General features: G+C 42.3%; 1 protein-coding gene across 2 annotated transcripts in view; it reads left to right on the top strand.

The window, feature by feature from the left end:
• The window catches only part of LOC138959504 (uncharacterized), a 96171-nt gene that overhangs the window by 60912 nt on the left and 12500 nt on the right, over positions 1–22759 (top strand). The window contains exons 1-2 of one of the 2 annotated variants that reach the window (XM_070331024.1): positions 18416–18550; positions 21163–21320. In XM_070331024.1, coding sequence (XP_070187125.1) covers positions 18543–18550; positions 21163–21320 — 166 coding nt within the window. In that variant the 5' untranslated portion in view covers positions 18416–18542. Of the gene's footprint in view, positions 1–18415; positions 18551–21162; positions 21321–22759 lie in introns of those variants that run through there. The other variant, XM_070331025.1, reaches the window with a different exon arrangement.

Raw genomic sequence — 22759 nt, 5'->3', positions numbered from 1 at the left:
CAGAGGGGGGACCGGACCGGATCCTACACCGGTAACTGACCTTACTACTTGTCTCCGAAAACCCCCGAAAACCCCACACAAAAAAACCGAAAACCTCATCAGAACATAAGAAATTTCGTCCCTAGATCGTGTTTTGTTACATATTTGTTTGAAATCATGACTCATGTATATCTGCAACTTTCACCGTACATGGCTTTATTTACGTGTTTGTGCAAGGATTTACGAACTTGAGGGGGAGGGGGGGGGGGTTAGGGGGTTAGGTTACAGTTAGTTGTTTTGTTTAATATAGGCCGGCCTGACTGATCAGGGCTGGACTATGATAAAATACTGAGGCAGTGGAGAGTCAGTCAGAAGAAGGGGGGACTCCCTCCCTTGTCCCCCAAGCCCCCCCCCCCCCCCCTTAAAGATCCAGCCAGCCCTGATCAGGCCGGCCTATGCTAAACAATATAACCACTTGAACTGTCACCTAATCTCATTGGTACTAATGACTTGCAGTAATTGCCACAACAGTACACTTTTTTCTTTTTCTAGTGATACTATATAATTAAAACAACTTGCCCTCGTGACAAAAATGGTTTCTTTTAAGCCACACAGGTCTGTTCCGTTGTTTTTATCTATTTTGTAATTCTTATTTTCACGTTTAAGCCACTGCGACGGCCTCGATATTCTTATTCCGGTAGCGTCGAGTGGAGCTTGATACGGGTCATAGCATGGGGAGCTTAAACCTGTGTAGGCTGTAATCATAGGCTATATAAGTTGAGCTGTGAACGTGATAGCCTTGGCCCGTATACTCAGTTAAATGCTCCATACTAAAGCTCAATAAGGTGCTCTCTCTCTCTCTCTCTCTCTCTCAAGCAGCTCTCTCTCTCTCTCTCTCTCTCTCTCTCTCTCTCTCTCTCTCTCTCTCTCTCTCTCTCTCTCTCTCTCTCTCTCAAGCAGCAGAAAAGAGGTGCCTTGAGAAGGAGCAAAGGACCTCCATGAGCAGACATCCCCCCAGTGTTGACGCAGCAAACCCATTGATCCACGCGCCGGGGGATCAGCGTTCCCAGTTTTCACGTCATCCAATACAGCTTGTGCTAATGTTTGTCTGGACGCCTGTCGGCCCGTCGTTCGCGATGCTCATACTATTCATGTCCTCGTCAAAAGAAACGAGGCAGATGCGTTTGGATGTAGATCTTTGTGACGACGCTGTTCATGTTAAAACCAGTCATACCATTAGAAAGACTAATCATTTCGTACCGTTTTATTGTACACAGGTATTGTCTACAGTGGAACGGTGACCACATACACCCCCAAAAATCGATTTTCGCCAAAGTTTCGCTTGTGAAAATCGACCCAAAAAATCAGAAACAATTAAAATAGACAACTTTGATTGTTGGCGAAATATTAATGACCTGTTAAAAAACAGATGATCATTCTTCACCTGTCCCGTCTAGCAATGATGCTTTAGCTTGCCGAACGTCGTAGGTTCTTTTCAGAAGCCGCAAAAGGCGTGTTTTGATCCCGTTTTTAATTTGTAATGCGACAAGAAACACCAAATTTCAATGGCTGCTTTACACATTCGTGACATTGTCTTTAAATTTCAACGGCATAGTGATAACGCATTAGACCAAGCACATACTTAAAGTCTTGAGTCATTTTATGAATGTGATTTTCGGGGGTGTCTGTGATCTCTGTTCCGCTATCGGCACTACCTCATGTAAGAGCGAGCTGTTTGTTGAATACGGCAGGGAAGTGAATGGCCCTTCTAACAGTCCAGTAGATATAAACGTCAACAATTAACCTCATCACAAAGATCTACTCCCAAACGCACCTGCCTAGTTTCTTTTGACGAGTAGTATATGATAACTCGCGGTTCGGCTTTGTTAGGGTGACGTCAAAATTGGTCATCACAGAGTTTGTGTAACACAGGAAGTTGTGAAATACGTCACCCTATGGGAGGGGTGACGTCATAATTGTTCAACAAAAACATGATATGTCGCATTGTGCAGGGTCAACTGCAACAAACTCAAACCGAGCCATTCATACCTAGCTGTATTTGAGTGACTTATATACCCGACATTTTTATTTCTTATTTTTAGCACAGGTGTAGGAAAAATCATGAACCAAAATGTTATTTATTTTCTAATTTAACATTTTTTTTACAAATATGACCATGGTCTTTTAAACATACAGTGACATTAAACATTGTTATGTTAAAAAAAAGAAAAAAGAAAAAAAGCTTTTGTGCACAAATCAGAAAATACATTGTACATTTTACCTACAGGCCAAACCGTGAGTGTCTGTGGCAAAGCCCGACCCAGGAAATTGCACTGATTTTATATTTAGATCAGAGAGAAATTGTCAAGAACAGGCGCTTGCATTTGGATGTGTCCAATGATAGTAGGTTTGGTTGTGATCAATCAGAATAATGTAGGAATAAAAATGTATGACAGTTTAGTATGATGACATGTAATTCACATATGCTGAAATATGATATTATACATCATGTAATATTATTATGGCTGTTGCCATGACCATGAAACCCAACAAAGGTTTAATGTAATGTAATTCAAAATACCAAAACCGAGCACCTATTAATCTCGTCTTTGCGCGTGAAGATTGAGGCCGTCTGCCAGTAGCGGTTAGGTCATACAGTGGAACCCCTCTCTAGCGACCTTTAAAATGTTGACAAAAATCGGTCCTTGTGGAGGGGGGTCCTTACAGAGGGAGGGGGGCGGAGTCAGGGGGCCACAAAGAAAGTCAGATTAAAAAAAAAAAGAAAACAGAGAAGTTTGAGTTGCTGACGACCGTTCTCTCTGAAAGCAAACTGCTTCGATTTCATGTTTGTCCTTGGTGTCCACCAGTTCTGGTGCATGTACTACCCTGGCCAAGTTTCCTCTCAAGACATCAAAGAGACCGCCCCAGTATACTCTACAGCCTCTGGGCGAACCACCTCTCATAGCTAAAACTGGGTCAATGACCCCTGGGAAGAAGGTCAGTGTCTATAAAAATTTTACTCCTAGGCCTGCGGCCAGGGGGGGGGGGGGGGGGGAGTATACCGGTACCATTTGAGAATCAGACCAAATGAGAATTGAACCATTTGAGAACATCCTTTTTTTTCAATCACTACATCGAAGGCCTGCGGCCCGGGGTTCACATGGGTTGGTTTGTTTGTTTCAAACCCACACCCATATACACACATTTCCCATTTAAACCATTTGTCGGCCCCCTGTCGATATTTATCGACTAAGTTCCTTGTTTACGATGCTGTCATTGGTACTCACATGCGCGCGCAATAATGAATTGAAAGAATGGTGAGAATGAAGAATGGAGAAGGGGTGGTGGAATTGGTGGTGGATTGTTATTTGTTCTTTTTGTTGCGAAGTGGGTGATCACCAGTCTGTGAGTTGAAAATACTGTCCATGGATCCTTTAGGAATCGTTGTTTGTGGATTTTCGAAAGGATACAGGTTATTCCCCTTAACTTGTTTGCAAGATTGACATGCCATTGTTTACTCGAATATTCTCTCCAGGCAGTATGCATGTTATTTATGAAGCAAGTGTCCGACTGAATGGTTTCTTGTTATTTGTCCATGAAGCTGAATCTTGTAACTTTGAATCGGAAAGTCTGTGCGGCCTGTCATGTCGGTTTTTTTTTCTTCATTGGTGAGTGCTCGGTTAGCACGTGCTTGAAAGGGTGAGAGGATATTAGTGTAGTCGGTTGTTGTTGTTGTTGTTGTTGTTGTTGTTGTTGTTGTTGTTGTTGAAGGCTGATTCCCTGGAAGAAAGTAACCATGACATTACGTTGCATAATCAGAAGAGTATCTTTGTCTATGTCTGACTATAATTTATGTGTGTGTGTGTGTGTTGGGGGGGTCTTTGTCTGTGTGTGTGTGTGTGTGTGTGTGTGTGTGTGTGTGTGTGTGTGTGTTCGGAAAGTAAATGTCGGATTCAAGATTTGTTTTTTTAAGATTTCGGGCGCTTTATTTTGGGGCATTTATGGTAAAGAGAAAATAATTATCTCTGTCCAAACACAAACTTAACGACAGAAACAAAAACATAAGAATAGCTCCTTTCCTAAAACGATCGAAAAGTTTAGTTGCTTGTTTGTTTAAATTTCAAAATTACCGTATCAGACAAGTGGACAGAATCTGTCACAGTGTTTTAATTATATTATTATCCTTCTGATGCGTATACTAGACATTTTAATTAAATATTCTATTAATAAGTCGAGAGGTCTCGGGTATGAGATCAACTTAGATACCCATCCAATTTCCATATTTCTGCGTTTGCCGCTGGCACAAGTAAGCAGTCCTCCCTACAGGCATAACTTCCTGGTCTGGCACCGAGGTCTGTGGCGCAGCTCCTGGAAATGTCAACTGGCCAGCCAGGGTAGGGTGCTAACGAGCTGCGTAAGCTTTTCGGAACACGCTGTCGCCAGGGGCAACCAGAGACAGGCAGATTTTTCTGGGAAAACAAGATCATGGGAGAGAGAGGACTGTGTTGGTGACAGGGTAAAGTGAGGTCGGGAAATCTGCTGTCTGTTGCTGTTTTGTATTTTGCTGCGGTGGATTTCATTCATTTAAAAAAAAAATTAAAAAATTGTTGTAAGTGTTAAAACAAGTTGGTTGTGTGTATGTGTAAATTAGTAACAGGACGGCACAGCCTGTGCGGGTGACTTTATGTGTGGCGCAGGGAGTGCGTTTGATGTTCTGAGTGCTTTGCAGTTGGCTTTGAATCAAATTTGCGAGGTGTCCTAACTACTTACAACCAAAGAGGTGGGTGTAGAGGTATCACATGGAAGGACTCGCATCACGTGAAGACAATCATGATGTAAAGCAATCGTGACTTTTGTTTGGTATTTGTTGTTGTCGTTGTTGTTGTTTTTTGTTTTTTTGTGTGGGCGGGTTTTTTTTTTTAAAACGTCACGATGAGTGCAGAACCTTCATACTGAATTAAGCGGTTTATGTTTTATCAAAGGTGTACTATCTAGGGAGCCATTTTGAGGAAGTTTTCCGGCGAATTGGACCTTTAATAGTTCAAGGGACATTCGCCATGCTGTTATTCAGACACTACTGCATTAATTTGCTCGAAAGTTGTCCGTAACAATGCTAATTCATTGAGTTGGGTTTTGAAGGAAGCGAAAGAAGAAGCATGTGGAATTTGAGTTAATTGGCAGGGAATTCCATGTCACGACAGCAAAGCATGAAAAAGAGCGACAGTTTTTGGTTTTGCGTTTGAATTTCGGGATAGTGAGAGTAAGGACATGTACATGTATTAAATGTGGTCAGGTTTTTTTGCTGTGTAAAATTCATGAAACATACTCCCAGAATGCGCTAGATTGCACAGAAAAAGTCCTGGGGACCCCCCTAGTTTTCCGAGATTTTTCTTTCAATCAATTCCCATGCCTGATGTGACCAAGTGGAGGGATTGTCTTATCCTATGTGAAAGCTTGATCTGAGATGGTAAGCCAAACTCACGTCACGAGAAGGAGCGGTGCTGTCTTCTTTTTCTGAGGTTAATTATTCCTGCCACAAAGACAAAGGGCATTGGCGCCATTGCTGTTTGTCTAAGCAGAGCCCTATTAGCGGACTTCACGTCACATCAGGCGACAGCAGGCAGTCAGGGAAGTAGCAGAAAGAGGATCTAGAGGCATGTGAGCTGGGGATTACATGTCAATGTTGTTATTACCCCGACAAATCACAGCCTGTATTGAGACTGACATTACGATTTTGGTTTATTATTTTTGTTTTGTTTTGTTTTTTGTTCCCACACAGAACCACAAGAGAAGGTCTCCTTTGCTTACCTGGGAAGTTTGTAGTAGGTTTTTTTTTAGAAGGAGTCTTGTCGCTTGTTAAGTCACAGAAACTTAAGTGGCCAGATGGTCTCCTCTGTAAATGCCAAAGATTCAACTCCGCAGAAAGAGTCGACAAATCCAGGAACGCACTGAAAAGATATGAATTGTGAAAACTGATAGTAAAAACGAGAAACAATGTTGAAATATTTTAAGGAGAAAACTACACGAGGGAAAAAGACACGAAAGGCAGAAACTACTGCATGTAATGTCCTCTTACAAGAGAAACAGTGTTGATTTTTTTTCCTCCTCTAAAATTGGAGAGAAAAAAACACCCTCACAAAACGGCAAATGGAAAATACATGAAAGAAAATCGATGCAGTCCCTAGCAATAGTTTAGATTCGAAGGTATTAGTGTTGCTACCCATTTTGTTCCACCATCTGGTCCCTAGGCTTGATTTTAGAGATGGGAGGTTTTTGGGAGTCGACAACATGATATTCCTTTTTCAGACTACTTCATTTGTGCTTGCCGTCTCTCTCAGTCTCTGGGGTCCTGATTTGGCCTATTATGGTCCGCTGGACCCGAAAAGCAACAGCTAACTAACTAACTCTCTCAGTCTCTGTCTCTCTATATCTGTATGTCTTGTCTGTCGCTCTTTCTCTCTCTGTCTCTGGCTCTCTCTGGCTCTCTCTCTCTCTCTCTCTCTCTCTCTCTCTCTCTCTCTCTCTCTCTCTCTGGCTCTCTCTCTCTCTCTCTCTCTCTCTCTCTCTCACACACACTCCCCTCCTCTCTCTCTCTCTCTCTCTCTCTCATACTCCCCTCCTCTCTCTCTCTCTCTCTCTCTCTCTCTCTCTCTCTCTCTCTCTCTCTTGCTCTCACTCTCCCCTCCCTCTCTCTCTCTCACACACTCCCCCTCCCCCCCTCTCTCTCCCTCTCTCTCTCTCTCTCGCTTCTAAATAGCTGCCAGTCACAATAACAGTCATTTTGCGGGGCAGACTTTTGTGTTTGAGGAACACTTAGTTGCAGACAGGAACGTGCATTATTGCAAAAATGTGGTATCGTTGTTTGCGGTGGAGGGATGATCGACGGTGGATTCCGTGTGGAATTTCTCTGTCGATGATTTGTGTGATTGTGGTTTCTGCAGAAGTGAGCTATCTGATTGGGGATTCTGTTCCGCTACTGAAGGGGTGATGGCGACATCTCTCTCTCTCTCTCTCTCTCTCTCTCTCTCTCTCTCTCTCTCTCTCTCTCTCTCTCTCTCTCTCTCTCTCTCTCTCTCTCTCTCTCTCTCTCTCTCTCTCTCTCTCTCTCTCAACAGACAGATATGGCTCAAACAAATTAATTTCCCCACTACCCCGTATTGATTTATATAAAACCAGTTTAGCGTTTTCGGGCTCAACAATTTGGAATTCGCTACCATGTGAGATAAAGGGGTCAAGCACGATTAAACACTTCAAATCGCAGCTTCGCAAATATCTGTTGTCACGAACAGTTACACTCTGAAGCTGTTTTTAGTAAGAATGCATTGCTATCACTAACCTCTATATATTTTGTTGATGATGATAATGATGTCGACGATGATGATGATGATGATGACGATGAAATTGTTGTTGTGCATGTGCGTGTGCGTGTGCGCGCGCGCGCGCGTGTGTGTGTGTGTGTGTGTGTGTGTGTGTGTGTGTGTGTGTGTGTATGTGTGAACGTGATTGCAGGGATGCGGCGCGCGTGTGTGTGCAAGTCGACTTTTCTTTTCCTTTGTATTGTATTGACATACATGTACATTTCAATGTTCTATTATGCATTATGTAGTCGTATAGGTAATGTTGTAATTAGTAATACTGTATGATTGCGATTGACAATTTTCCTTTTATTGTCTTAACTTTTATGTCTTAGTTTAGCAGGGACAGATTGTAAGACTAGGCGTGAGCCTAAAATCTCCATCCTTGAGTAATAAAGTTCGTTCGTTCGTTCGCTCGTTCGCTCGTTCTCTCTCTCTCTCTCTCTCTCTCTCTCTCTCTCTCTCTCTCTCTCTCTCTCTCTCTCTCTCTCTCTCTCTCTCTCTCTCTCTCTCTCTCTCTCTCTCTCTCTCTCTCTCTCTCTCTCTCTCTCTCTCTCTCTCTCTCTCTCTCTCTCTGATCATCACACCGCTTTCCTATTTTCTCCCTAATTGGTGTAGCTGTGCGACAGAATAGAATTTTCCGATCAGATTACACCAATCGATAGCAATATGCTGCCAAAATACCGCGACTCGGGAAGGCATGGAAAGGAACACCATATGAATATCAAAACCCGCATTTCCTGGATTATTTGCTGCGCATTTTGAAATAATAGGGCAGTGATGTGGAATCGTTGTTGGGTTGGGTTTTTTGGTTGTTTTTTTCCCAAGTTGTTTTGCAAGATGGCGTATGGGCGCATGTCGTATGTGTTCCACTCTTTGGTTCGACGGCGTGAAATCAAAAGCGTCAGATGAATTAATTCGTAAAACTTTTTTGCACGCGTGTTTGCTAAATATCGTATGTCTTGTGCAACTCCTCTTAAATTCGTTCGTTTCATTGTAGTTTTCTTCCAGACTTGACATGCATAAAACAAATCTCGTCGTTCTTTTTAGAGAGCTTTTTTTTTTTAAATTTTCTCGAAACTGTCTGCTTTGTTCAGCACTCCGCTCTCGCAGAATTTATTTGAAAGCGCCTTGAATCCGCTTTTTTTGTGTGATCTCCGGGATTTGCATGAGAATGAGCTGGAGCGGGGACGAGGGTGTCTTGTGGCTGCATTGTTAATAGCCATGCGTTGGTGTGATTGACGCATGTGAAGAAAAATTACAATTATGCTAATTGAATGCAATCGCAACAGTCTTTTTGGCTGGGATCCAAATGCCGTATAAATGTGTATGTGGCGTGGAACAAAAAGCGAACGACGGACATCATGCTATTATGGTATTATGTCATAAAATAGCTTTTTTTTCTCTCCCATTGACATATATTTGGGCCGTCTGTGTTTACACAGTGCGTACTGTGCTGAGATAAGGTTTGCATTTAAAAACAAAAATTAGGAGGGGGAGGAGACGAACATGCACAGGGGAACAATGCAGTAAAAGGCATGTTGCACGGTGATGATTGAAACTCTTTATTTATGTGTGTGTGGGGGGGGGGGGCTGCATACATGTCTCTCAGTCTCTCTCTCTCTCTCTCTCTCTCTCTCTCTCTCTCTCTCTCTCTCTCTCTCTCTCTCTCTCTCTCTCTCTCTCTCTCTCTCTCTTTTGTCACAGCTGACAGATGTTCGTGATGAATCCTCACGCTTTGCAGTGCGTGTTAACATTACCAAATAAAATATACAATGCATTTACCTGATGGTCTAGACTGCAGATACAAATACGCACGATTGCAACTGTTCACATTTGCAGCTGTTCGCAAAACTGCACGGTTGTGCTTTCCTTGCTGCTGGTATGTGAACTTAGCCACTTTAATAGTATAAACTTGTACCTGTTGTTTTTCAAGTGTATTGCAGCCGGTTTCTCTATACGTGGAGATAATTATTTGAAAGATGTTTGAACAAGTTTCCAGCTGTGCGCAACACTGCACGACAATAATATTGTGCTTCCCACGTTGCAACCAGTGTCAAATCCTTTTTACTTGTATCTTATGTATGAAGTTGTATCTGTTGTTGTTTTTCCCCCGTGTATTTTAGTCAGCGCCTCTATTTCTGGAAGAAAGTTATTTTAAAGTTATTCCGAAGGTTTCAAGTTTCTCCGCCAGAGAAGCTCGCGTGTTGTGGAATGTCAACTTCGCGTTTTGCTCCCTGAATAGGCTTTCACAATGCATTAGGTGTCATGTGTACGTGGTGTCATTCCTTGAATGGGGAATATCACATGGAGAATATCAAGCTTAACCTTTAAATGGATGATAAAATATGTGACCCTACATTACGGAATGAGTCGCATGTCACCTTTGCATGATTTTCATATTTTTACATTTTCCTAAAGAGTTTTTTATGCTCTATCCAGTGGTGCAAACCGTTTTAGAAAAGAGCAAAAACTGTTTGAGTTATAAGCCTGTGACTAAGGTGACCCTTACACTCAGTGTTACCAGACACTCCCCTGACTTATATTAAGCCTAGCGCAGAACCGCGCGAGGTGACATGCGACTCATTTCGTGGTAGAGGGTCACATATGGGGTCGACATATTGAAAAGGCTAGGTTAGTATGATCTTGTTGACCTTTTCTTTGCGATTGTATAATACTTATCTTTTCTTCTTTTATACAAAAAAAGAAAAACAACTGTCTTAGTTATGAGAATGAAACACAAGTACCTCCACTCTTATTCTGTCAAACTGACTGTAAACATCACATGTGCACTTTGGAAACAAAACGCGGTTAAAGGCACGCTCCTTAATTTTGTTCCTTTTGCTTTTGCATGGGATAAGACCATCCCTCCAGCTGGTCACATACCAAAATTCAACGCCCTGACTTGTTTTGGATTTGTTTAAAAACTGTCTTCATCTCTTTTTTTTCTGAAATTGTAACTTAAATTGCATCACTCAAGTATGACAAAGCATGCCACGAACTGGGTCACTCGACTCGTTTTTTAAAGCAACAAAATTCATTCAACCGTGTAATATTGTATGGATCATTTTTTGACAAATTAAGCTTTAGGTATCGAGGGAGGATTTTTTGGGGGAGCCTCAGGGGAGAACAGAATAGTTTTTTCCTTTCTGCGCAAAGTTAAAACGGCAGAATGCAGGACTTCTAATATTGTGACCTGTTCTCATGATGATTGATTACAATTAGTATTGCGAAGAGTTAGCAGTAAAATGATGAACTACGGGCATATGTAAACCTAAATTAGAGGGTCAATGAAATGAACAAATTTAGTAGGGGGTAGAGGAGATATAAGTGGAAAGGGGGAAACGAAACATGCAGAGAAAGGTTAAGGGTCCCGAGGATGAACAGTTGCTGGGGTGAGAAAGGGGTTACGGGGCGGGATTGGGTGGAGTGGGGGAGTGGGACTGGTGTCCTGTGCTGGAACTGAACGTTTTCACCCTCTGAATAGCTATAGTGCATGTAACTACAGATTCACAACGCCTTTTCTGCAACGTAATGATTAATGCTTTTGTAGCGCGTGGTAATTGCCACATCGATTAACGTGCATGTCCGGCCACCGACCTCGCAACAACACCATGCCCCCTGTGAATTCCAGCCCCCCCCCCCCCCCCCCCCCCACACACACACACACCTCCCCGGTCGAGAGGTCCTGCTTGTGGGCTTGCTTGTGACACAAAATCCCAGTGCTGCGAATTTCTCTTGGGCAATAACAGGTCTCATTTGCAAGATCGTGATTAGTTGTTAGCATGTGTGAGGTGGTCGCGGAATCTCATGAGTTGGTTGACTGCTTTGATATCAGATGGCTTACCTGTAAAGATACCTGCCTTCCCATGTGAACCGGTATGTAAATGACCACAAATGTCCAGGCTTGTACACGCAGTAAGAGCGCCTTTTAACATGGACGCATACCAAGAAGCAACAGCCTTTCTGCTTTCTATGCACAACAGGCGTTTTTCTCTTTGAATTCACTTTGTACATTGTTACAGGTGTCTGTTACGAAAGGAATGCAGCATTGGTATGGACATAGACCAAATAGCCAGGACCGCCAACTCGTCACGTGACCCTTCGAGGTTACGACTCTCGACTTTCAGGGGCGCGTCGCGTCCGGTTTGAAAGGCCAGCGATTCGAAGACAGTGAAAAGAAAGCACGCTCCAGTTATTTGTGACAATGGGAGGTGACAATGAACTGGATTTTCCAAAACTCCAAACTAAACTTAACAAAAGTCATCGAAAAACATGTTCCATATGCACTTTTGCTGAGTTTATTTTAGCATTTTCAGAACTTACCTCGGCACCGGATATCACGTCCCCCTGATTTCTGAAAGGCTTGTAAGCGTAGCTAGGTTCCTAAATGCGAGAGGCCGCTACCTCGTAATAGAGAGAAAGAGCGGAGAGAGAGCTAGTATAGTCCAAGATAAATGGTCTATGGTATGGATGAATCACGAGTGCAGGTTTTAACGCAAGTTTCATGAGAACGAAGTCAGTGAGTGTGTGCTGAGAGTGTACCCCCCCCCCCCCCCCCCCTCTTGATTCAAATGTTGTGTTGTTCCACTGTGCAGAAAGACGTACATGTATGAGGACACGAGTATCGAATGTTAAATCATGTGCTTCACGTGGCTGTGATAGGGGCAAGAAGACGACGAAAAGAATGGGGCTGAAATGTTGAAAGAAAAACAACAATCACTCTGGAAGAAATTCGCTCCGGGTTTTAATGGTCGACTTTAGGAAACAACCTTTGGGGTCCGTTAGACCATACAGCAAGGCTGAATAATGTGTTTGTAACACATTGTACTGTGTGGCAGATCCGTTTTTCCAACAGTGACTGACGTCGTTTGCAGCGAGTAGTTGCAGACAGTGGCCAGTTGCCACCTCCAAACGAAATATAGGACATGTTCTGTTTTCAGAAAATAGCTGTATAATTTATATTTCTAATTATGTGAAGCATGTCTGTCTTTTTCTTCTGTTCGACTGACTGACTATTTGGGTTTAACGTCCTCTTAGACCAATTGGCATATATTGGGACAGGTATTGGTAATACGCTGAAGATAATTATGGTGTGATACGTTGACTCTAACAAGCCCGCTGTGGCTGTCTTCTTCGACACACCAGCATTGGGTTTGTCTCGTCAAAGTATCGAATTTCTATCATGATATGAGACTTTCGCTGTGAACTTGGGATCTTTTTCGTGCGCATGCGTACACACGGGGGTGTTCGGGCACCGAAGAGAGTCTGCACAAAGTTGATTCCGAGAAATAAATCTCTCGCCTAACCTAATAGCGACCAACTGGCTACACAGCCAGCGCTCTACCAACTGAGCTACCAACCCCGCCCCAGTGTTCGACGGTTGTGTCACTCATTGAGCATGTCTGTCAACATGCGCCGTTCAACACCAGGCATGAAAATTCTCCGTATTTTCCGTATTTTCCGTATTTTTGAAAAAAATAAACCGTATTTTGTTTTATTTTCAGTATTTTTCCTTTTTTTTTTTTTTTTTTTTAAATTTTTTTTTTTTTTTTTTTATTTTTTATTTTTTTTTTCCTAGTCATAGTTATAGTAAAATAGTTTTGGGGCCATGTTTGAATCCAATTTTAAGGCTCAGATAGCCCCAGATTGCACCAAATTGCACCCTTGAACAAAAAATTTTCCGGGGGGGCATGCCCCCGGACCCCCCTAGAAGTCTTGGCGCTTCGCGCCTGCGAAACTTGGCGCTACGCGCCTGCGAAACTTGGCGCTATGCGCCTTCGAATTTTTTTTTCAGTATTTTTTTTTTTTTCAGTTTTCATGCTTAACCGTGCGGCCGGGTACGGACCAGAGATGGTCGCATGACATTTTTCAGTTGCATTTACCCAGTTGCAATCCACTTTGCTGTCTTGTGTAACAACTCCATTAGCGCCGTGACTTTGGGAGTAACATTTTTTATGCAGCAGCTAAATTGAGAACATGAACAAGATTGACTGCTATGGCTTCGGAAGCACCTAGTATTTTACTTTGGTGACAAATAGCTTTTTGTGTTGCTTCCCTGTTCTCCTTTCCTCCTGTGGTAATGGGTTGTTACTCGTAGGTTGGCGCGTTGGCTTTGTTCAGGCAATGTTCTGGGCTAATTTGATGAAATGTAGATTTAGTAAAATATCAGTTACTGCACGTCAACAGCTAATTTTGAATTGGCAAAAATTTCAATTTAATCACGCGTGCAACTCCATAAATTCCGCTAGTTGCACAGTGAACCCCTCCCCCTTTTTAAGACCTTGCTTTCTCCTGCAACAAACCTCTGTTTTATTTTTGTTTGTTTGTTCATGGGCTGAAACTCCCACGGCTTTTACGTGTATGACCGTTTTTACCCCGCCATTTAGGCAGCCATACGCCGCTTTCGGAGGAAGCATGCTGGGTATTTTCGTGTTTCTATAACCCACCGAACTCTGACATGGATTACAGGATCTTTTTCGTGCGCACTTGGTCTTGTGCTTGCGTGTACACACGGGGGTGTTCAGACACCGAGGAGAGTCTGCACACAAAGACGGTTGACTCTGAGAAATAAATCTCTCGCCGAACGTGGGGACGAACTCACGCTGACAGCGGCCAACTGGATACAAATCCAGCGCGCTACCGACTGAGCTACATCCCCGCCCCTCTGTAAATGTACCTCGGTTTTAAGACTCCCTCCTCCTTTTTAAGGCATGATTTTCTAAGAATATTTTGAGATCTTGAAGTTGGTTGGCGCGGGGGTCCACTTTATAGGAAAATTGGGCGAACCAACGCCACACCACAGACTCATGTAGTCTGAAAAAGACAAGGCAATAGAGAAGGAAGGGTTTGGTACATCCAGTGCAGTATGTATTGATCGTCACTGTTAGAGTAATTAATTTACCGTGTGGCTGCCTTCTTAATTGGCTTCTTGCACGCGTGGTGTCTGGTTCGAGGTACATGAACCTTACTTATCCCATGCAGCATCAGACCAAAAAATACATCAATAAATCATGCGTGGAGTCGGACATATGCATGCATGTGCTTCAGATCTGTGGTCTACAGCATTATGCCAAATCAAGTTATTTTAAGCAGGGCTGGTATAGGAGGTGGGGGTATGCATTTGATAGAGACAGCGAACATCATGTTATGCTTGAAGGAAAACATCTATTCACGTTATCTTCACTGAGGAGTGCTCGTGTGTACTTTTCTCCGTTACTTTTGAGTGTAACTTGAAGCGCATTCGTATTTGTTTCCTTCGAGGCCAAGTTCCCCCTGTTATGCGGGGATGCCGATGTGAAATTGGGTTTTGGAGTGCGCCTGCCTTTTGTCTGTCCTGGATTAAGTTACCGTCACCCAAATTGACGAAAACAACCAAAACAACAACGCATGTTATTTTGGTCGAGTGGGCGTCATTTTCCTCTCGTTCCAAATTCCATTACTAAGGCTCCTCCTCTTGTGTCACCGCAGTAAACATACCTGCCATTTATATCCGGTACCCATTTACTTTCCTCTCTCATAGACTGACTTCGCAAGGCACACCTGCCATGAGAAATGTTACACAGACTATCACCATCAGTGAGTGAGCTCCAACGCCTATTGCTTATCCGGTTGTTTTGGTATGACACGCACCGTGTGCATTCCGACTCCAATTGAAGGGCGTACACGGCTTACAAACTTGAACGTACAGGGGGGGGGGGGGGGGGGGATTATATGTCTGCAGCATTCTCAGTGCATTTGTCCGCAGAGTGAATTATACTGCTAGCGTTTTTGACCCTTTTTACATTTAGTCAAGTTTTGACTAAATGTTTTAACATAGACGGGGAATCGAGACGAGGGTCGTGGTGTATGTGTGTGTGCGTGTGTGTACAGCGATTCAGAGAAAACTACCGGACCGATTTTCATGAAACTTTACATGAGAGTTTCTGAGTATAATATCCCCAGGCTTTTTTTCATTTTTTTGGATAAATGTCTTTGATGACGTCATATTCGGCTTAATCTTGGGTGCAATGACATGGCATGGTGCTAAGTGTTGTTGTTAGAACGCCATGCATGTGCAAAATGCGGCCTTTGTGTGGTATGAAAATAATGATCATGCACTTCCACCCACCAACCACCTGAAGCCGGTATGCTGCACCACCCTTTTCTATTGTTGTAGGGTACGTTTAGGCTGAGGTCTAGCTTAGGGGCAAAGATTTTCTTTTTGCATTATATCGTTCGCCACAAAAACAGCGGTGCGTCCAAACGTGCTATACTAAAGGGGACCAGCGGTTCAGTACATTACATGCAAGTGATTCGCGTGCCAACCTGCCATACAAATCCTAATTCATTACTCGCTGGCTTTCCCGCTGCCTTTTGTCTGTTCATCACAATCATTGGTGCCATTCTTCTTGTCCTATTTTCTCATTAGCTCGGATTACATGGAGCTCCTCTCCTCTTGTTCTTTGGCCGTCTTCCAAAGTCTAGAATAAGAAACATCGAGCATAACTGCCTTGGTTAGGTTTGAGTGAAGTCGTTTCTGCACAGTAGTTTGCCAAGTCTAATCAGGCAGACACCCACCCCTCCTCTTAAGCCCTGCCCCTAACTCACCCTTCTCCCCTTCCCTCCGAGTAGTAAAGTTGAAAAGGGGTGGATTAAATTCAGTGAAAACACTGCATTCGGCGGGCGACGAGAACATGTCATACACATCTCTGCACGATCTAAGGATAAGATTGCACAACCGATGCAAATGCTGCCAGGCAACACAAGAAGGCAGCAGATGGTGTATAACAAGATTTCCTGACAGAATCAGAAACAGAATCAGAATCAGAATTTATTGTCATTAAAGCACAGAGCCTATTGACACATACAAGATACATAAGTATAGGAAAAAAACAGCAATATAACATAACATACATGAAATACAAAACCAAGTGGAACAGGGTGAACAAAGAGGACCTGAGGATGAGCATAAGTTATTGAGGACAGTTGGAAGACGCATTGCATCTGCGTAGTTGAAAACAATCGTACACATATTTTGCCAATTGCCTTTGGATGTCGCTGTCAGTAAACAAAGAACTGACTCTTATTTCATCACTGCCGGTGGAAGTATTAGGTAATAACTGTTGCCTGAGATGAGCATACATTGTACACGAATCAAGGAAGTGAAGTTCATCCTCCACCACTCCACAGTTTCGACAGCGTTCACCAGATACAAGTGATTGATCGAGTAATAATAAAAGACGTTGGAGTGCAGAGAAAACAAGTCGCGTGAGGCGAAATTACTACATTTAGTCAAGCTGTGGAACTCACAGAATGAAACTGAATGCACTGCATTTTTTCACAATGACCGTAGTCCGCCGCTTGTGCAAAACGGAGTGAAACTGACGAGCCTGTTCAGCGCGGTAATGGTTTCGCTGTGCTGCATAGCACGCTTTTCTGTACCTCTCTTCGTTTTAACTTTCTGAGCGTGTTTTTAATCCAAACATATCATATCTATATGTTTTTGGAATCAGGAACCGACAAGGAATAAGATGAAATTGTTTTTAAATCGATTTCAGAAATTTAAGTTTGATCATAATTTTTATATTTTTTATTTTCAGAGCTTGTTTTTAATCCAAATATAACATATTTATGTTTTTGAAATCAGGAAATGATGTAGAATAAGATGAACGTAAATTTGGATCGTTTTATATAAAAAAAATATTACAATTTTCAGATTTTTAATGACCAAAGTCATTAATTAATTTTTAAGCCACCAAGCTGAAATGCAATACCGAAGTCCGGCCTTCGTCGAAGATTGCTTTACAAAAATGTCAATCAATTTGATTGAAAAATGAGGGTGTGACAGTGCCGCCTCAACTTTTACAAAAAGCCGGATATGACGTCATTAAAAGTATTTATCGTAAAAAAGAAAAAAACGTCCGGGGATATCATTCCCAGGAACTCTCATGTCAAATTTCATAAAGATCGGTCCAGTAGTTTGGTCTGAATCGCTCTACACACACACACGCACAGACAGACAGAGAGACTAAATGTAAAAAGAGCTAATTTGAGATGGCTTCATTGTGTGATTTTCGAGCAGTTGCCGGAGATACTTGTTTCATTTTCTCAGAAGCCACATTCCAACTTCAAAACCGGACAAGGCACCGAGACACGGACTGCACCGCTTTTGATAGGTCGCAATTATATTTAGCGTGCTTCTTCGTCCAACTGTTCATATTTTGAAGGTGACACGAACGCATGGTGTGAGGATTTATAAAAAATAAGAAAAAGTTAATGTCTTTTGAGTTTTGTGCACAAAGGTCGTGGTCGTTCAGCATAATGGCTTCGCCGATCGTCTATGTGTACCAGTCACTGCTGCTCTTACTTATAGTCCAGATCATCCTCCGGTCTTTTGGATTCTTGAACTTTAGCGTGTTCAGTGTGGTAGGGAAAATCAGTTTGCGTGCACCAAAAAGTCTGACACGGCCTTGAAAAACGGTGCTTCTGGACAGAAAGGAAAAGGGACGAGTTGGGAACGGGCAGACGACCCCGATCCGATGTGCGGTACAGGAGGCGGGGAAGAGGCTCCATGGAAGTGGGGAGGGAAGTGAGGGAGATTGAATGAGGAGGATGGACAAAATAAGGTCGAGGAAGGGTAGAATGAGGAGGAAGAAGAGAAGAAGATGAGCAGATGATCCGGGTATTTCACTGTCAGGGGATGAGGGATGACGAGGGCATTACAGGCTGAGCGGATTTGCCCGGCCCCAACAACCAATCTGTGTCCGCGGGCACTTTGCTGCACGAGCTCGTTCTGTCTGTCTGTCTGTATCTCTGTCTCACTATGTCTCTGTCTCTCTCTCTGTCCGTCTCTCTCTGTCCGTATGTCTCTCTCTCTCTCTCTCTCTCTCTCTCTCACACTCACTGACACACACACGCACGCACGCACGCATGCAGACACAAACATACACTCCTAAGAACATTTTTACCTTTCGGGTTAATAAACTATACCTGAAGCCCTGTTAGCAATGCACAAGAATTAAGCACAAATTATGAAATATAGCTTAATTGTGTGGTGGATGGAATTACATGCAATTAAGCTGTGCAGCGTGTTTCATACAATGTAAACTGTTTCAGGTTACTGCTGAGATTCTGTGCAAAGTACTCACCAACAGACGATTTTTCTGAGGCTGCAGAAACCAAAAGAACTCACTTTATCTGTTGAAGTAAAGAATCTTCTGTCGGATTATGCCAAGGTACTCAAGGTTTTAGCCTGCTTTAATTTTTCCCTTAAGGCACCCCCGGCATGCTGGTTTTGGTTGCCACAATTACTCTTTTTCTATTTTCCCTGCAAACTTTGTGTTTCAAGAGACCTTCCTTCGTGTGTGAGCCATTGTTTAAATCACCCCAGATCTTCTTACAAGGGATAAGTGCATCCATCTATCCAGAGATGGACATTCCAAAAATCAATGGCCTGTCTGCTTTCTTTCTGTGGGAAGTAGGAATGTTTGGCTCAAACAAGCAGATTTACATAGGTGTTACTTAGGAAATTACAGTGGAACACCCATTTTAAGATATAGAAAAATCTGAGAAAATGAGGAGGGAGTTTTAAAATGGGAGTTACTTAACAGAGAGTATGAAAAGGAAATCTGAGAAAACAGGGTCTTAAAAAGGAAGGAGCCTGAAGTCAGGGAGTCTTAAATGGGGGGTTCTAGTGTATTTCAACAAAAAATGTTATATGAAGTCTTATATCGCGCGCGTATCTCCAGACTCGGACTCAAGGCGCAGGGATCTATTTATAGCTCTATGCACAGAGAACAGTCAAACTGCTGGTTGTTGGTGGTGTCTGAGTGGGAGGATGGATGCCTGGATGGTCATCCCGGGCAGTTCTGAGACAGTATGGTGTTGTGCTTTGGCCCGCTACTTTTAAAGAAGGCTTTTGCTTTACTCAATGCAATTTTGCATTGTTCTAGTATCTTTTGGTTTCTGCAAGTTTTGGGGTAGATGTAGTTCGCAGTCACTGTGAATTATGTTTTGTTTGCATAGCACTGCATTGTTCACTGCTCTCTTGTACACTGAAATGATCATCACATGTAGAAACAACTTAGTTGGAAATTGCATGGATGATGAAACAACTCATTAGCTTTCCTTCCTACCAAGGGGTCACAGTTGAGGCTTGTTGGTTTTCTCTCAAGAGGGTGGACATTTTTATTTTGATATGTTTTCTTCTTATTTGTTCATTCTGTGTTGATTTTAAAACAAGTTTTGATAGGTCTTGTAGTTTATTATTTTTATGAGTTACCCTTATACATGTTGTCAAGGGTGAGAGCCGTTATGAAGCAGGGGTGATGACATTTTTTTTTAAAGTGTAACATATTTTGAGGCTGTTAGCTGATAGACATTTCATCTGTTTTCGGTTTGCTGTGTGCCGAGGTGTTATTTGGGGAATTGAATTTCATGTATACTTTTCCTGCATGCAGGCAACACACAATATATATTTGCTGTTATTCTCCACTCCAGCTGGAGTTTTTACCTTTTCACTGTTTGTGATATGTAATTGCTTCTATATTGCCAGTTGACAAAATCACTTCACAGCCAAACACCAGCTACACACGCACATGCCTTCACAAAGTGCATGTCAGAAAGCTCCCATACTGTCAAATGTAATCAACACATTGAAATGTGGTTTGGAATATACATCAACGACTGGGGGGGAGGGGGCGGGGGTCCAGATGAGTTAATAAATGAAGCGTGAAAGGGAAACTTCACTATTTTATGAGTTAAACCCAATAGTCATTGAAATGGAGGCAGGCGTTTTTCAGTGAATAATAGAAAACAGATTATTTTTCAGGAAGCGAATAGGCAGTAATAAGTTTGTCTTCTTTTTTCTTCTCTTTTGTTGTTGTTGATTTAAGAGCACGCGCACATTTTGTGTAAAAATGTTTGCAAGTTGTGATTTGAAGACAACTGTCGAGGTGCTCACAGTTGCAAGTGTTTTTATTTTCTGTAAGGCAGAATGTATTTGTGAGTGTGTGAGTGTGTGTGTGCATGTGAATTTGTCCTTGACTGGGAAAGGGTAGAACTGCAAACTACAGTGCGGTATATATGTGAGTTTGTTTGTAGACGTGATACCAGTGCTTGAGAGATTTTTGTTTCTCCTCTTTCCATACATCAGCACTGACTGGTCTGTAGTGAAACTAAGTCAGTTTTGTTTTATGGCGTTCATCGATATGAGATTTTGTGTAGCTGTGGGTTGCTTTTATTTTGTTTCAGCATGTACTTTAATATACAAACATGAGTGCTTATTTATTTGCTGGGAACATGAGTGTTTCTTTTCCTTCCTATTGATGCACTACATTTATCTCAAAAGTGCTGAATCAAACCTTGTTCTTGTTAGCTGGAGACTTATATTGTGAATAATTTTTAGCATACTAATTTCTGTTTTAAATGAGAGACACAACAGAATTTTAACAAATAGAGCATGCAGTGAAGTGGGTGATAAAAGAAATGTAGTTACTGAATCATCTTTGAGTTTGAATAGAGTTTAAAAGGAATAAGTATAGTATCAATGGCAATGCAATGAAGCAAAATACTTAAGTGGTATTTTCTTTTGAGTTTAAATGGTATCAGAAAATCATCTTTGTTCTTTGCCTTCCCTCAGCATACAGACACATTTCCCCGCAGATATGCACACATATTCACACACACACACACACACACACACACACACACACACACACACACACACACACACCAGCCCCCTTCTTCAAACCTCCTCCATCCCCCCAACCCTTAATCACAAGACAAATGTGAAGAACCAGTCATCCTTTCCACTTGTGACTTATCCTCTATGCCTGTGTGTGTTTAGGTCGCGTAGAATGGGGGCAGAGGAGTCACGGAACGGCAACTATGGGCTGATGGGGGCCAGCGCTGTGGTGCACAACATGAAACGGCAGGTGCAGCATGCCCGTCCCTGGTCACTGCTCCACCAGTGCTCCCTTGACCAGTGGAAGTCTGGCCATGCAGGTATGTTCAATGAACGTATAAATTATGACAGGTAAGGGCACCATTGCTCCCTTGACCAGCAAAGGTCAGGCTATGCAGATAAAGACTCCAGGCATGAGAATCTTCCTCCTTTTGGAGGAATTCCTCCTTTTGAAACTGAGTCTGTTGGATATGGAAAATTGATTTTGAAGCTGTAAGCAACACAGCACAATATTATGTTTTAAATCAACATTCCTTCTTTTACATCAGAGTTAAGAAACACTGATAAAATCTTCTAAATTTTGTCTTATTTGGGATTTGGCAAACGGAACCGTATTTCCTTCTTTTTGACTATTTTCTATTCTTATGTCTGATAGTAATTATCACTCTTGATGCAGGAGATATAATGCATGTGATGGTGTGTGTCTTGCTTCAGATTTTTGCTGCTTGCAAACTCTAAATAAACTAAAGCAACAGTGCAAGAAGCACAAACATATAAGTCTTCGCTTTTTCTACGATGGATTACATGCTTGAACCAGTATAAACCTTTGGAATTGGCAGATCCATGCAGTGATTAAATTTCTAAAAGAGGATCGATAATAAACTTTATACAACTCCTGCAATGCAACCGAGGGGTGGATTAAATCTAGTTGATTATTTTTAGACAAGTGAGAAATTAGAACAAACTACTTTGATTAAACCCAAAAATCACACGTGGATTATTCGAAGTAAGAATAAAGAGGGCTAAAAAATAATCAACACTAGAATTTATTTTTAGAACATTTCAAACCCAGACGATTGGACCCTGTTGCGGAAGAATACGTACAATGTTGACTCAAAACTGTAACAACAATGGCTGACGTGCATGCATGACTAGTCGACAGACGATGCCATTTGCTTTGTGTGTGTTTTTGTTGTTGCTTACTGTACATGACATACATTATGTGTAAAATCCAGTTCTTTAACAGGCAACAAACCTTGCAAATTTCCAGAAGCTGCTATCTGAAGCGACCTATCTCTGATTCTAGCAGACGATCTCTCCAATGTTTAACACAAAATCAGCAAACTCTCCTCGAGTCCTGTCACATAGAACGTCCATTATATAGTGCAATGTTGAAATGAAGTTACCGGTCTGAAACATTTAGTCGTTTCTTCTGAGACAATCCTTGTTCTCTTATCATCTACAGATTTACCGCAGTCTTCACCACGCGAATTCCCAACAGAAGTCAGACTTTCGAACATGTATACAATCTACGTAGGCAAGCATGATACGTCATGACGTCATATGATTCCTAGCATATTGACGTAATGCTAAACATCCGGTTATCCCGAGTTTTCTCCGTAATACATGTCCGTGGGTTTTTTCAATGTTCGGTTATTTCCGTGGCTTCATGCGGAAAGGGAACCGTCGTCTGCAATCAACGACATGGACCATTCTGGTCCTTGCTGCTGACAAAAACATGATTTTAACACAGAATGTA

Source organism: Littorina saxatilis, linkage group LG2 (assembly GCF_037325665.1).
Source record: "Littorina saxatilis isolate snail1 linkage group LG2, US_GU_Lsax_2.0, whole genome shotgun sequence".
Classification (NCBI taxonomy): domain Eukaryota; kingdom Metazoa; phylum Mollusca; class Gastropoda; order Littorinimorpha; family Littorinidae; genus Littorina; species Littorina saxatilis.
Note: the sequence above shows the minus strand (reverse complement) of the source record. Positions and strands in the feature narration are given on the sequence as shown.